The sequence below is a fragment of the Carassius carassius genome, chromosome 31, assembly GCF_963082965.1.
Source record: "Carassius carassius chromosome 31, fCarCar2.1, whole genome shotgun sequence".
In the NCBI taxonomy this organism is placed as follows: Eukaryota; Metazoa; Chordata; class Actinopteri; order Cypriniformes; family Cyprinidae; genus Carassius; species Carassius carassius.
In genome coordinates, this window is record NC_081785.1 from 5,455,192 (window position 1) to 5,467,821 (window position 12,630).

A 12,630-nucleotide genomic window follows, 5' to 3' on the forward strand; every position below is an offset into this window, starting at 1 on the left:
TGTTGTTTTGTTGGTGGCGAGGTTTTTCTGTTTTTGGAGAGTACGTCTTTTATATTCCATCGTTTTGGAGAAAGAGCACAATCTCCTTGTGCATCTGAGACGACCAAGTGAAAAAGCATTCTGGATCCGTCGTGCACTGACATTCACGTGACTCTTTCTTGAATTCCTTTAACGTTTTTATTACATTGCCAAAGAGCCTGTGTTTAAAACCAAGGTAGTACATTTTAACACTTCCCAAAGACCGAGAGACACCCGGTTCCTACAATCCCAGAACCAACGACTCAAATGTGTGACTAGGAAGACTAACTCTACTTACATCCTCTGATATTTTGGTACTTGGCTTTTGAAGGACATTGTGGGCTCGTGGGGGAATTTACCTGCATATATCAGTAGTCCAAATCTAAAATATCGTTCTCCAGGGATGCCTGAAATGGTGCCATCGTATGATTTTCCTAGCCGAAAACATGTTTTACAAAATGAATGTTTGGATTGAACATGTTTCATGAGCTTTATATCATCATTCCTGTATAATTGTATTTCAGGAGCATGACTGGTCAGCAATTGATCAACATATCCAGCTTTAATGAAACGGCCCTTTCCATCTTCCTAAAATAAAAAAATAATTTTGTGTTTTAGCAAAAAAACAAACAAAAAAAGGCTTATTTTATTGTTCACTAATTTGCTGCTCCTTATGTTATAAGCTGTGTACGATATATCAGCAATCATTCAGTTGTGGTGTAAATATGATGAATGGGCAGCTGTAGGGTTGAAACTCCATATGCATCTGCTCTTTTATTGGATTTATTTTTAAAATGAGTTTTACATTGCGTCTTATTGGGTTTTATTTACTCTGTATGGAAAAAGTGGATGATTTTAGTTGATTTGGACATCAGATCGGCCTCATGTCTTATTTCCTTGCTTTTTCTGCCAGCTAATGTGTAGCAAAGTTTTTCAGTTATGAGAGAACTTGAGCATTAATTGATGGAAATGTTATGCGTTTGATTGAATGCCGATTAGGTTAATTTCCTGACAAACTGCAGATGAGATGGGGCTTTGTGTTTGAGTTGGTTGGTTTCTTTTTATCTTTATTAATTTATAAATGTGAGTCTGAAAAATGTTACTGTGAAATTTGTCATATCAACTTGCAAAAGAGCAAGTAAAGCCTTTGTTTTTTGTTCAAGGCTTATGAATGTAACTTGTTTACCCATGTTCATAGTTAATTAAAAATGTACACAAGCACTACCATTAAAAAAAATAAAGTTTTATTGCACTGTTTTAAAAACAAGTTTTGTTTATACCAGGGTCTAGGTCATTTGGTGTGATTTATTCTAAGAAATTTTTGTTTATTGCAGATGGCAATAGAAGTAAAAATAGAAAGTTTTTACAAATCCAGTGTTTCAGTATATTCAGTTTTCTCCTTCAAAATACCAGTGTTCATTTCTCTTGATAACTGTCTAACAGATCTAACCGTGTTTTCATGGAGTCTCATGGATCATCAAAAACATTTAAATATATTACACCTATCAAGAAATGGCAACTTGGTTTTATATATGCAAAATACAGTATATAAATAAAGTGGTTAATGGCCCTCTTGTAAAAAAATTAAATGTGTTTTCAATTAGTTCCCAAAAACTACATTATTTTGGATCACCTATTCAGTAATTTAACATGGGAAACAATATAGTTTTGAGACTAAATTGCTCAATTCTTAAGGGATAAAACTGCAGTGCTGTTAAACTGTAAACAACCAGTATAAAACTTCTGAAAACCGTAATTTAACCTAAAACAACCCCGTCTTGTCTTGTTCTTGACTGTGGCTGAATGAAGGATTTTTACACTTTTGTCACTGTTTGAGATTAGACAACAGCGACCGAAAGTTCTCCAGCTCTCTGATACTCGTGGAGATCCTGAAACAAAACAAGACCTATGAAAAAGACATTTCAACTAAATATATCTAGACAAAAATAAATTTTGACATACCTTCCGAAAGCATTGAACAAAGACACAATTTCCTGCCGGCTGAGCTGAAATGATGGATTGGTGTTGCTTGTGTTGGGAATTGCCTCTATTTGCCTTTCTGAGAACAGGATTTTCAGTGCGGTTCCCAAGCCTTGGGTCTATGAGAGACATTCAATGAACGTCACATATCAGCACAGATAACATCATCTGGTTACCTGTCGTGATCTTTACCATCTTACCTGCAATTTGCCCCAAAGTCTGCATTTAAAGCATTCAACACAGTCCATGATGCGTGAGATGTTCTTAAAGGTCAGCTTGAAGTCGTCCTAAGGTCAGGAAAGAAGCAACTGATTTATCACTTCTTTAAAAACATATTTCTGTAACATAAGAGCAAACATGGAAAGAAGCTACTAACTTTTAGTTTTGTGGCTTCCTTCTTATTCCCAGCAAATAGAGCAGTCTCATCAAAATGCAATGGAAAAGATCTGCAAATAAAGAATATTATATAACTTCAAAAACTGTAAACATGTATGTATAAAAATACTATATTGTGAAATATTTTCTATTTTACTATAATTGAATTTTCACTTTTCAGTGTCACGTGATCCTTCAGAGGTCATTCTAATATATGATGTATGGGTGCTCCAGAAACATTTCTTATGATTATCAATGTTAAAAACAGTTTTTTTGGAATTATCTCATTATAATATTTTGGAAACTGTGATACTTTTTAATAGTTTAGCAAAAAAAATTATAACTCAAATAAGCTCTTACTTGGCTATATGAAGGAGCTCTAGAAGCAATTTCTTGTTCTCTTTATCTTGCGTGTGTTGGCCAGTGTACAAATGGAAGGTGGGATGTTCAAAATAAGGGAGTATTTTTGCCAGAGCACGCAGCTCAATGAGGTACAGGAAGTAAAGGTTGCGAAGCCTCTTTGGCCCCTCCCCTTCTGTCAGCTCCTCGTCAAACCTCAGCTGGAACTCCGAGACATTGTGACCCCACTTCAGTTCGAACCAGTTTTCTGACCAATCAAATCAAATCAGATAATTAAACACTCAAGTTTAAATAGTCCTTACTTTACAATTTAAACTTGCAATGGAAAACACAAAAGTCGTGACTCACCATCTAGTAGGTACCTGCCGCTCAGGTGTATGTTTATACTGGCATGTAGTCCTGAGATCAGCCTGAAGAACGCTCGTTTCTCAACACACAACCCTGGGGGTACAACAATAGGAACGTGTAAATTAAAATATGCAGTAGCACATATTAAACACACCACAATTAAGCAGAAACTTACCCTCTAGCCAGCGGTAGAACCCTGGCCCTTTAATAAGAAACAGACTTGTCAATTTCTAGCTGATCAAATCACTGGTTAAACGGATTTGAAGTGTGTAACCTTACCATCATCTCCTAAGGTGGAGGGAAAGAGAGAGAGTGAGAGACGATTACGAGAATGAATCATCATAAGCATCACAATATGGTCCATGACATGGGTCTACTGCATAAAAAAATTAATGTGCCAAAAGCTGACAAATGTTAAACTTAAAACAAAACATGAATTAGTGCTTACCACTGTTAGACGCCAAAGGATTCAGTGGTCGCTTAACTGAATATGGTCTGAAAAAATAGCACAAAAAAAAAAGGACGAGAGTTGTTAAACATGAGCACTCGATGATAATTAATAAAAATATTAAAGACAGGTTAGGGTGCAAATTATGAGTGGGTTTTTAGGGTGTGCTACTTGTTCAGAAATTCTGTAAAAACAGAAACATTGTGAAATATATTTAGAATAAAATATAGCTATTTTCTGTTTTAATATATTTGAAACCGTAATTTATTCCTGTGATTTCAAAGCTGAATTTTCAGCATCATTTCTCCAGTCTTCATCACATGATCAGTCAGAAATCATTCTAATACACTGATTTGTGCTCAAGAAAAAGTAAGAATGTAAAAGTCTGATTTGCAAGAAATACTTAAGAACAGAAGCTGTAGTTATTTAAAATATGTTATTGACATAAGAAAAAACATATATTATTGCAATTTAAAATAATGGTTTTCTATATTAATATACTTTAAAATAGAATTTATTGCTGTGATCAAAGCTGAATTTTCAGCATCATTGCTCCAGTCTTCATTGTCACATGATTCTTCAGAAATCATTCTAATATGATATTTATTATAAATATTGGAAACAGATTTGCTGCTTCATATTGTTTTGGAACATGTTATGCTTTTTTTCAAGATTATTTGATGAATAAAACATTAAAGAGAACAACATTTCTACACTATCATTCAAAAGTTTGGAATGTTTTCTTTTTTTGTAAAGAAATTAGTGCTTTTATTCAGCAGGGATGTGTTAAACTGATAAAAAGTGATCATAAAGACTTAGAAAAGATTTCTATTTTAAATAAATGCTGTTCCTTTTAACTTTATTCATCAATAATCCTGAAAAAATTATCATAGGTTCCAAACAATATTAAACAACAAACTTTTTCCAACATTGGTAATAAATCAGTATATTAGTATGATCTCTGAAGGATGATGTGACACTGAAGACTGGAGTAATGATGCTGAAAATTCAGCTTTGCATCAAAGAAATGAATTATGTTTTAAAGTATATTAAAATAAAAAAACAGAATTTTAATAGTAATAATTTTTTTAAATATTACTATTTTCTGTATTTTTAAAACACATAAAAAATCTTACTGATCCCAAACTTTTGAACAGCAGTGTAGTTGATGGTAAGCTAAATATTCTGAGGCTGAGAACGCTTGTTTGAAAGTGTGAGAAACTTTAAATGAAATAATTTCACTGACAGAAATGACAGTGACCCCATGAAGGTCACTGAATAGTTTTCCACACTGGTCAGAATAAATGTGATGGTGACTCTTTACTTGAAGCAGTTCTCCTCATATATGCTGTTCCAGATCCGCCAGGCCTCTGGTCCTTTGTAGCCGGTGAAACGCTCAGGGTTGAGCAGGAGGTCGACATACTGTGATTCAGGTGAGTCCTCATCTAAGAAAAGAAAAAAACTCAATGATGCAGCCTGTGGAGGATGACTAAAGCATACTGGTCTGCAGCCCAGGATGTACTGGCCAGTGATCAGACACTTCAAATAAAAAGCAGACTATCAATTTATAAAAACCTTGATTACCGTCCAACATGCAGAAACGGTCCGATTCATCATCGTGTTTCTTCCACTCCTGAAGAGCCTGGCGTGTCTCGTCACTACACGGGGAAACATTGAGAGAGAGAACTTATACAAACAAGGTCAAAAAGTAAAGAATTACCGTATTTTTTGGACTATAAGGCGCACCTGAGTATAAGTCGCATCAGTCCAAAAGTACGTCATGACGAGGAAAAAAACATATAAGTCGCACTGGACCATAAGTCGCATTTATTTAGAACCAAGAACCAAGAGAAAACATTACCGTCTACAGCCGCGAGGGGGCGCTCTATGCTGCTCAGTGTAGACTACAGGAGAACTTTTGAGCAGCATAGAGCGCCCTCTCGCGGCTGTAGACGGTAATGTTTTCTATTGGTTCATTTCTCTTGGTTCATGTCAAATTAATTTTGATAAATAAGTCGCACCTGACTATAAGTCGCAGGACCAGCCAAACTATGAAAAAAAGTGTGACTTATAGTCCGGAAAATACGGTATTAGCATTCTCAGAAAGCACAATATACACAAACATCAAATATGTTATACCTTAGAGAACCGTTGACAGCTCCAAGTTTCTCTGCCTTCTCACACTCCTCTATATCCTGACTGGCTGCTTCTGAATACTGAAGGGGAAAATAATCAACATCCACCAACAACAAAACGTGTGATATATACTATTCGACTTTCTAATACCTTATAACTGCTGGATTTAAGGCCCTCTGGTACTTCACCCTGCACAGAAACACACAAGGAGTCTTTTCACTATAAAATCCCTCAAGACAAAATCAAGTGAATGCACTTTTTTATAAAGCTCACCGGTGTGCACGGTTTCACAGCACAGTATTTGAGTCCACACTGACTGTGGTCTGTCCAGAACGGACAGGGGTTGTTCAGATTGACCTGAGCAGAATATTGAATATTAGAGATGATAGAACAAACAATAAATGGACATTTTCACTCTATTACTAAAAATAATCTCACCTTATAAAAACGGAAATAATCAGATGCTAGTAGTTTTTGTAGTTTGGGAAAGATTTCTTTGTTGTTGAACCTGTCGATGGTCTCCACATCACAAGCACAGTCATCAAGGGTCCCAGTGACCTACGACCAAAATGCAACCATCCAACAAATCAAAACCATCACCTTTTGACATCAGTTAAGTTGGTTAATCATGTTAATCATTTGCAAAATTATATTAAAAATCTATTAAATGTTCTGTATGTAAGTACTGTACATGTGGAAGAAGTGACAATAAAGCAGAAAAACCATTAAAAAAAACTGTGAATATACCATGCATGAAGATACAGTGATGGTTTCAAATGATAATACTATAATACTTTTATATGTAGAGTTGCTAATGTCAAAGATTTTCATTATTTGTGGATTACTTGATGCGTTTAATCACATTACACACACACAAAGCGATATCAATAGCTAATAAATAATATTTGAGCTGCACATAACTAGAAAAAAAAATACTATACAGATTTCCACGATTGTATAGGCCACTAAACCACAACTTTAAAAGTGTTATTGTAAAATTAAAAATAAATAATAATCAAACATTAACTGAAATAAAACATAAAAACGTATTGTAGCCACTGATCTATATATATATATATATATAGGCAAAGCAACATTTCTTTTTATAAAATGAATTTTAAAGCAAACAAAATAGACATAATTGTAAAAAAAAAAAAAAAAAAAAAACTCATATACAAAACACAATAAAATTACTAAACCTGAAATTAATATTCCTAATTAGTTTTTATTTTAGCTTACGTTTTAATTTAGATTCTAAATAATACTAAATTAACACCGTTTCCTTATGTATTCTAGGCCTTTACCTGACTGATCACCATGTTTATATTTACCATGACATTATCATAGTACGTAATGCATTTCTACTCTCAATACTGTGTTATATATAGCATTTCTACTATAATACTGTGCTCATTTGTATGTTAGCGTCACATGTTCAACATTTAATAAATTGAGTTTCCAGCATACTGAAACAATATTAGTGAAGTTGATTTGCTCACCTGACAGAAGCACCTGTGCGCTGCGGATCCTGCTGCTGTCGTCGTGTGGACACTGGTCACTAAAACCGCCAGCAGAATGAAGGATTTCATTGTCATTTGCCAATGAACTGAGATCGGCAAAAGTGGGTCTGCTCAGTGGATGCTTTCTCTTATTATTACACAGCGACGGTTGTTTCTGTACAGTACTACGTCGCACTTCCGATTCAATCAGCCGCTACGTGAGGTACGTGACTCAATACTGCTGCCATATGACTGACGCAACATGAATAACTGGGCCTAACGCAGGCATTCAAAAAGCATTTTGTCACAAAATATTCATCATTTTACCCTCATATTAAGTTTTCAGTGAATCTGTCAGGCTGAAATGTAAAATAAGCCTTTCTAATGTATTTTGGATGGAAATTGCACTACAGGCAGGTCACCACAAGATGTTGACAAAGACTACATTCTGTATGAGGCGGCTTTCCAGTCTCTCAATTGTACTGAAGAATCAGTCTTATTTTCTGATCTTGAAATGCATGTACTGTATACATAAATCCAGTTTTCTATTAGGTTCCTAGTGATATCTGATGATATTCATCTGACCTCTTATACAGGAAGATATTTTAAAGACAGTACATTGGTCTATTCTAGAGTTTATGCAGTGCAATCTTGTACACTACTGTTAAAAATATAATTTTAAGTATAATGCTGCAACATGTTTTAGATGACGTGTGTGTGTGTGTGTGTGTGTGTGTGTGTGTGTGTGTGTGTGTGTGTGTGTGTGTGTGTGTGTGTGTGTGTGTGTGTGTGTGTGTGCGTGTGTGTGTGTGTGTGTGTAATTTAGCAGCTGTATTTCTTTTCTCATGGCTTTAGTGGATTTATTATATATATTCAATGTAAAAATGAAACATACTTATTCTGACCTGTAGGCCTACTTATTAAAATATATCAAAGAAATGTGGTCATACAAAATTATATTACATTTTAAATTATTAAAAACGTCTTGCTGACAAAGGGGTAAAACCTAATGGTTTTAGGTGGCTAAGACTGGTAAAGATTTAAAATGACAGTTTGTACTTCGGGACTGCACTGTGATCCTTAAATAGAGTCTTTTTATGTCTAATAATTAAGTCTAAATCTAAGGATTATAGTTCTAAATATGCAAATATGCAGTATGTAGCAATACATAGATAAATAGTCAAAGTGAAATATAGCCAAATATGGTGTCCCATACTCATAATTTGTGCTTTGCATTTAACACATCCAAGTGCAGACACACAGTAGTGAGTATTGAACACACACCATGAACAAACAACCCCAGCAGGTACCAAGATTCGAACCCTCGACCTTTTAGTCAGGGATTAGGCTATCTATCCATTACGCCTCTACTTATTTTCTGGTATATTTTCCTATATATTCTCCGATTCAGCTGCAACTCATCTATCTATCTATCTATCTATCTATCTATCTATCTATCTATCTATCTATCTGTCTATCTGTCTATCTGTCTGTCTGTCTGTCTGTCTGTCTGTCTATCTGTCTGTCTGTCTGTCTGTCTGTCTGTCTGTCTAATCTATCTGATTACGAGCTGTGGTAGAGCAGCGCCATCTCATGGACGGAATCCGCCAGTACATCGCGGATTCAAGGGCGGAATCGAATGTATCCCAGTTTCCTTTTTCGACACTTTGTAACCCACTTCCAGCGCGTCACAGTAGGTCAAAATCTTCCCTTCTAACAGAAACATCCTTAGACTTCGACGGGCAGGATTTGTTAACTATCCCCTCCCCTTTAACATTTTCAAACAAAACTTGCACTCCATCGTCTAGTTTGATGCGAACACCTCTTGGACTCTATTTGCTATAAACAATTCCCTGATCCCCGGTCAGTTCTCTCCTGTAGGATAAGCAATACGATCTGCTCCCCCACTCCATTCTCTATTTTTGTGCTTCCTTGTGCTGCCAAGCCCCTGACGTAATGCTCCGTGTTAATTATTAGCATGTGGGAAGCGATGCCGAGACTCTCCTCTGCTGCTTAAACAAGAGCGTCTGACTGTGGGGAGAAAAACCTCGTTAAGATGGCCAAACACACTGACCCCGAGTGAAGGGGCACCGCTCCCCGTCCCGTCCTGTCCTGCGACCAGCACCAATGCAACTGCGCCTTTAGGTGAGTGACTTCTGTTTTTTTTTTTTACTAGAGCATTTGAAGCCTTTACAGTACAAATCTGGGTTGCCACATCTCTTGTCTCAGTATTTTTTTGCTGCCACATTAGTATTTTTTTTTAGGGAACTCCGAGTATGTAAAATGGAAATCAGAAAGCGTGCTTTTTATTTAAAAGTTTTGGGTCTTTAATTAATAAACGGGTCATTTCGATTGATTTACCCACCAAACTGCGGACTTAGTGTGGGGAATAGCTTCATATGTAAAGGGTTGTGAATATTGTGCACTGACTTACAGTAGGGAGTCGAGCAACATTTTGTGGGAATGTTCTGGACAGTCGGTGATTCCGCTCGGTTATTATATGAGACGGTCGCTTGAGTGCCGCATGTATGGACACGAATTATAGAAAATTAAAGCCTGCGTTTATTTTTATTTGTCTACGTCTAATGGTTTTTAAGTGTAGGCTACATATTTAGTTCAACTTACAGTACAAAATATATCGAGATTGCATTATTTCTGCGGAGTTCCCAGTTAACAGCTCATCTGCGAATAATCACTATAAATAATCACTAAATTACGTTTAAGCTTTCTTACGGACTCGCTCGTGCCCGCTAATGTCTCTCGCCTCTCAGACATAGCCTACTTCGTATTTGATTCATCGTATGTCAGTAAACTAAAATTATAAGTCAGTGCTTAGAAATTGTACTTGTTTCACGGACTGATACCATCTGATATTTGCCAGCTGGTTATAAATGGTTAACCTGTTCGAGTTTCTTCTAAGAAATTATAGGTCCGTGTCATTTTCATCTGGAAGACTCGAGCAACAGGTTTATGGCGCGTTTCCAAAGACTTGTGAAACCAGCAATCGGGTTCAAAATATGTAGATTTTACAGCTGACAGTCTACTAACTGGTTGGCTAACTAATAGACTAACATCTGGCCAAACCAGCCTATATGGTAGTAAGCCTGTTTTTTCCTTCTTTGAAGTAATTATGGACCTACCTTGACCGTAAACGAGCATCCAAAACACAATTGGCAGCTTTAAAATGACATTTTCACCAGTGCTTGACTGTTTGTGTTTGTATTTCTTCTAAAACATGGATTGTATAATCACCACTCCTTACTTCCACAGAAAGAGGATGTTCTCTGTGGACAATGCCATCAAGACCAAAGCTGGACTGTCACTGTATGCAGGAGGAAAGCTGAGGAGCGTTTTGTAAGCCCCAAGTGGCCAGAGGTGTGGAGAGAATACCATCTCAAAAACTTCAAACAGGGATTCCCTACCACTTAGCCTAACCCTGTAACCCAAGAACAAAGATGCAATACATTGGTACCCACTAGCAAATAACATTTCAAAGGGCTGTTTTCTGTCAAAACTCAAGTGAAGGTGCAAGCATTTTTGGATACATCTGCGTGGTGGTTCTCTATTGAGTTGCAAAGCATTGTCACTGGGTTGTGGCCATCTCAATCTCTCCCTCTCAAAGAACCCAATCACCAAGTCTTGGTACCGTGAGCCTGCCCACCAGATCATGATGTTTCGTGACCAGGTGGGAGTCCTCGCCGGCTGGTTTAAGGGATGGAACGAGTGCGAACAGACGGTGGCGTTATTGTCGCTCCTCAAGCGGGTCAGTCGGACCCAAGCACGCTTCCTTCAACTCTGTCTGGAGCATTCCTTGGCTGACTGCACCGAGCTGCATGTTCTGGAAAGGGAGGCCAATAATCCAGGTTAGTACAGAGGCTACCACCTTAATCTGCCAGTGCTAACCACATTCGAGCAGGTGGATTTGAAGTGTACCTGTTAAGAGCTTTTTTGGTTAATGTATAGGTGCCTTTTAATTTACCCATAAGTTATTTTTATATAGATATTTCATTTCTGTATGTAAAAACATAATGTGTTATGTTGTATCCAAAGTGTTGTGCTAAATTTGAGGGAGCGCTTCAGTGTGAGTGTGTGACCATGGAAACTATAATACATTGGAAACCCAATAGCCCAATAAAGAAGGAGCACAATTATTTATGCACAGGAATAATCAACCAACATGCTGAGCTGAAGGCCTGTGGATATTTTATATATAAAGGTAAATGTACAGTAAGAAACTACTATTGCATATTTCGTTCTTGCACTCATACACACTCTAAAACCCGAACATGGGATTCCCATCAGAGTTTATAATGGGCTGGGACTCATAAAGAGCCTGCTTGTGTTTTGCAGTGGTGTGTGTAGTATTTTATATGAGGGATTTTAGTGCAGCTCTGTCACTGTTATTCTAAAACCTCAAGATGGAGATATCAGAAGAACTCGTGAAGTTTTTAAAGTGTTCCTCACCCTGGTGTGTTCACTGACATTAAAAGCAGCTGACAGGGTGCAGCCCAACTGAAAATTCTGGTCTGTGTATTTCTGTTGACGGACTCATACGTTCTCTCTCTGATGATGAGCTGCTAGTTTGTTATTGCAGATGGTGGTTTTGCATGCTTGTATGTGGTGGTGACCTTTGAATCTATTGGAATGAATGAATCCACTGGAAATGTGTGTAGACTGTGTTCGTCTGTGCATGCCTACCTGTGCGTTTCGCCTCGGGCTGTATTAAACAGTTGTGCCTATGTCAGCCAGAGCAATGTCAGCTTCCTATTACTCACCAGACGGCAGGGATTCTTTGGTTATTCAGCGTATTTTCTTTCATTCAAGCAGACGTCTGGTTTAGCCTGGACCCTCATTAAGTATCACAAACTGAAATCACTTGAGGCGATTTAGTTGTGGTTTTCCATGTGATGGTTATGTTTCGACTTGTTTAGCTTAGCAAACTTATAACTGATCTTACACTGATATTTTACACAGGTTTTGAATTTTTAAACTTGGGTGTGGTTTTGTATTTGAAGCCTGTTCAGGGGTTTCTATAGAAGATTAAGATTATTAAGATGATTATTTTCAAATAAAATGCCAGAAAATACTGTAATGTAATTTTATAATGTAATTAAGTTGGCATGTTAGCAAAATGACTGCTTCTGTAGAAATGTACATGGTTAATTAATTATTATCCTATTTTACATATTTATTATGAAGGAATCTAAAATATATAATATAGTCAGCATATAATATCATTCAAATGCATGTCTATATATGTTATCATTTTTATTGTTGATTTGATTTGAAAATAATTGTAAATATATTTTTATTGTTTTAACGTAAACATTTTTATAATAACCCAAAATTATATTTACCAAAATTATGTGTAACAAAGTTCTGGAAACAATGTTTTGTAAAACAACAGAAAATGTAGATGCAACTTTTTTTATTTATTTAACATTCATTTCAAAATTAATCTTTAAG

At 36.4% G+C, this 12,630-nt stretch overlaps 2 protein-coding genes across 5 annotated transcripts in view; one reads left to right on the top strand and one right to left on the bottom strand.

Moving 5' to 3' along the window:
• Positions 1-1,498: 1,498 nt before the first annotated feature.
• Positions 1,499-7,500, bottom strand: LOC132111398 (ERO1-like protein alpha). The gene is made up of 16 exons (XM_059518662.1): positions 7,165-7,500; positions 6,104-6,223; positions 5,939-6,022; positions 5,816-5,854; positions 5,669-5,745; positions 5,114-5,187; positions 4,854-4,974; positions 3,530-3,576; positions 3,361-3,369; positions 3,257-3,283; positions 3,082-3,174; positions 2,734-2,980; positions 2,375-2,444; positions 2,199-2,285; positions 1,981-2,117; positions 1,499-1,907 (listed from the first exon to the last, which is right to left on the bottom strand). Exons 1-16 carry the CDS (start codon positions 7,258-7,260, stop codon positions 1,844-1,846), a joined length of 1,392 nt encoding a protein of 463 aa, XP_059374645.1. The 5' UTR covers positions 7,261-7,500; the 3' UTR covers positions 1,499-1,843.
• Positions 7,501-8,741: 1,241 nt separating this feature from the next.
• LOC132111399 (protein Smaug homolog 1-like) overlaps positions 8,742-12,630 on the top strand; it is a 36,664-nt gene continuing 32,775 nt past the window's right edge. The window contains exons 1-3 of one of the 4 annotated variants that reach the window (XM_059518663.1): positions 8,780-8,857; positions 9,142-9,309; positions 10,435-11,027. In XM_059518663.1, the coding sequence (XP_059374646.1) occupies positions 10,832-11,027 (196 nt within the window). In that variant the 5' untranslated portion in view covers positions 8,780-8,857; positions 9,142-9,309; positions 10,435-10,831. Of the gene's footprint in view, positions 9,310-10,434; positions 11,028-12,630 lie in introns of all 4 variants that reach the window. The other 3 variants (XM_059518664.1, XM_059518666.1, XM_059518665.1) reach the window with 3 other exon arrangements.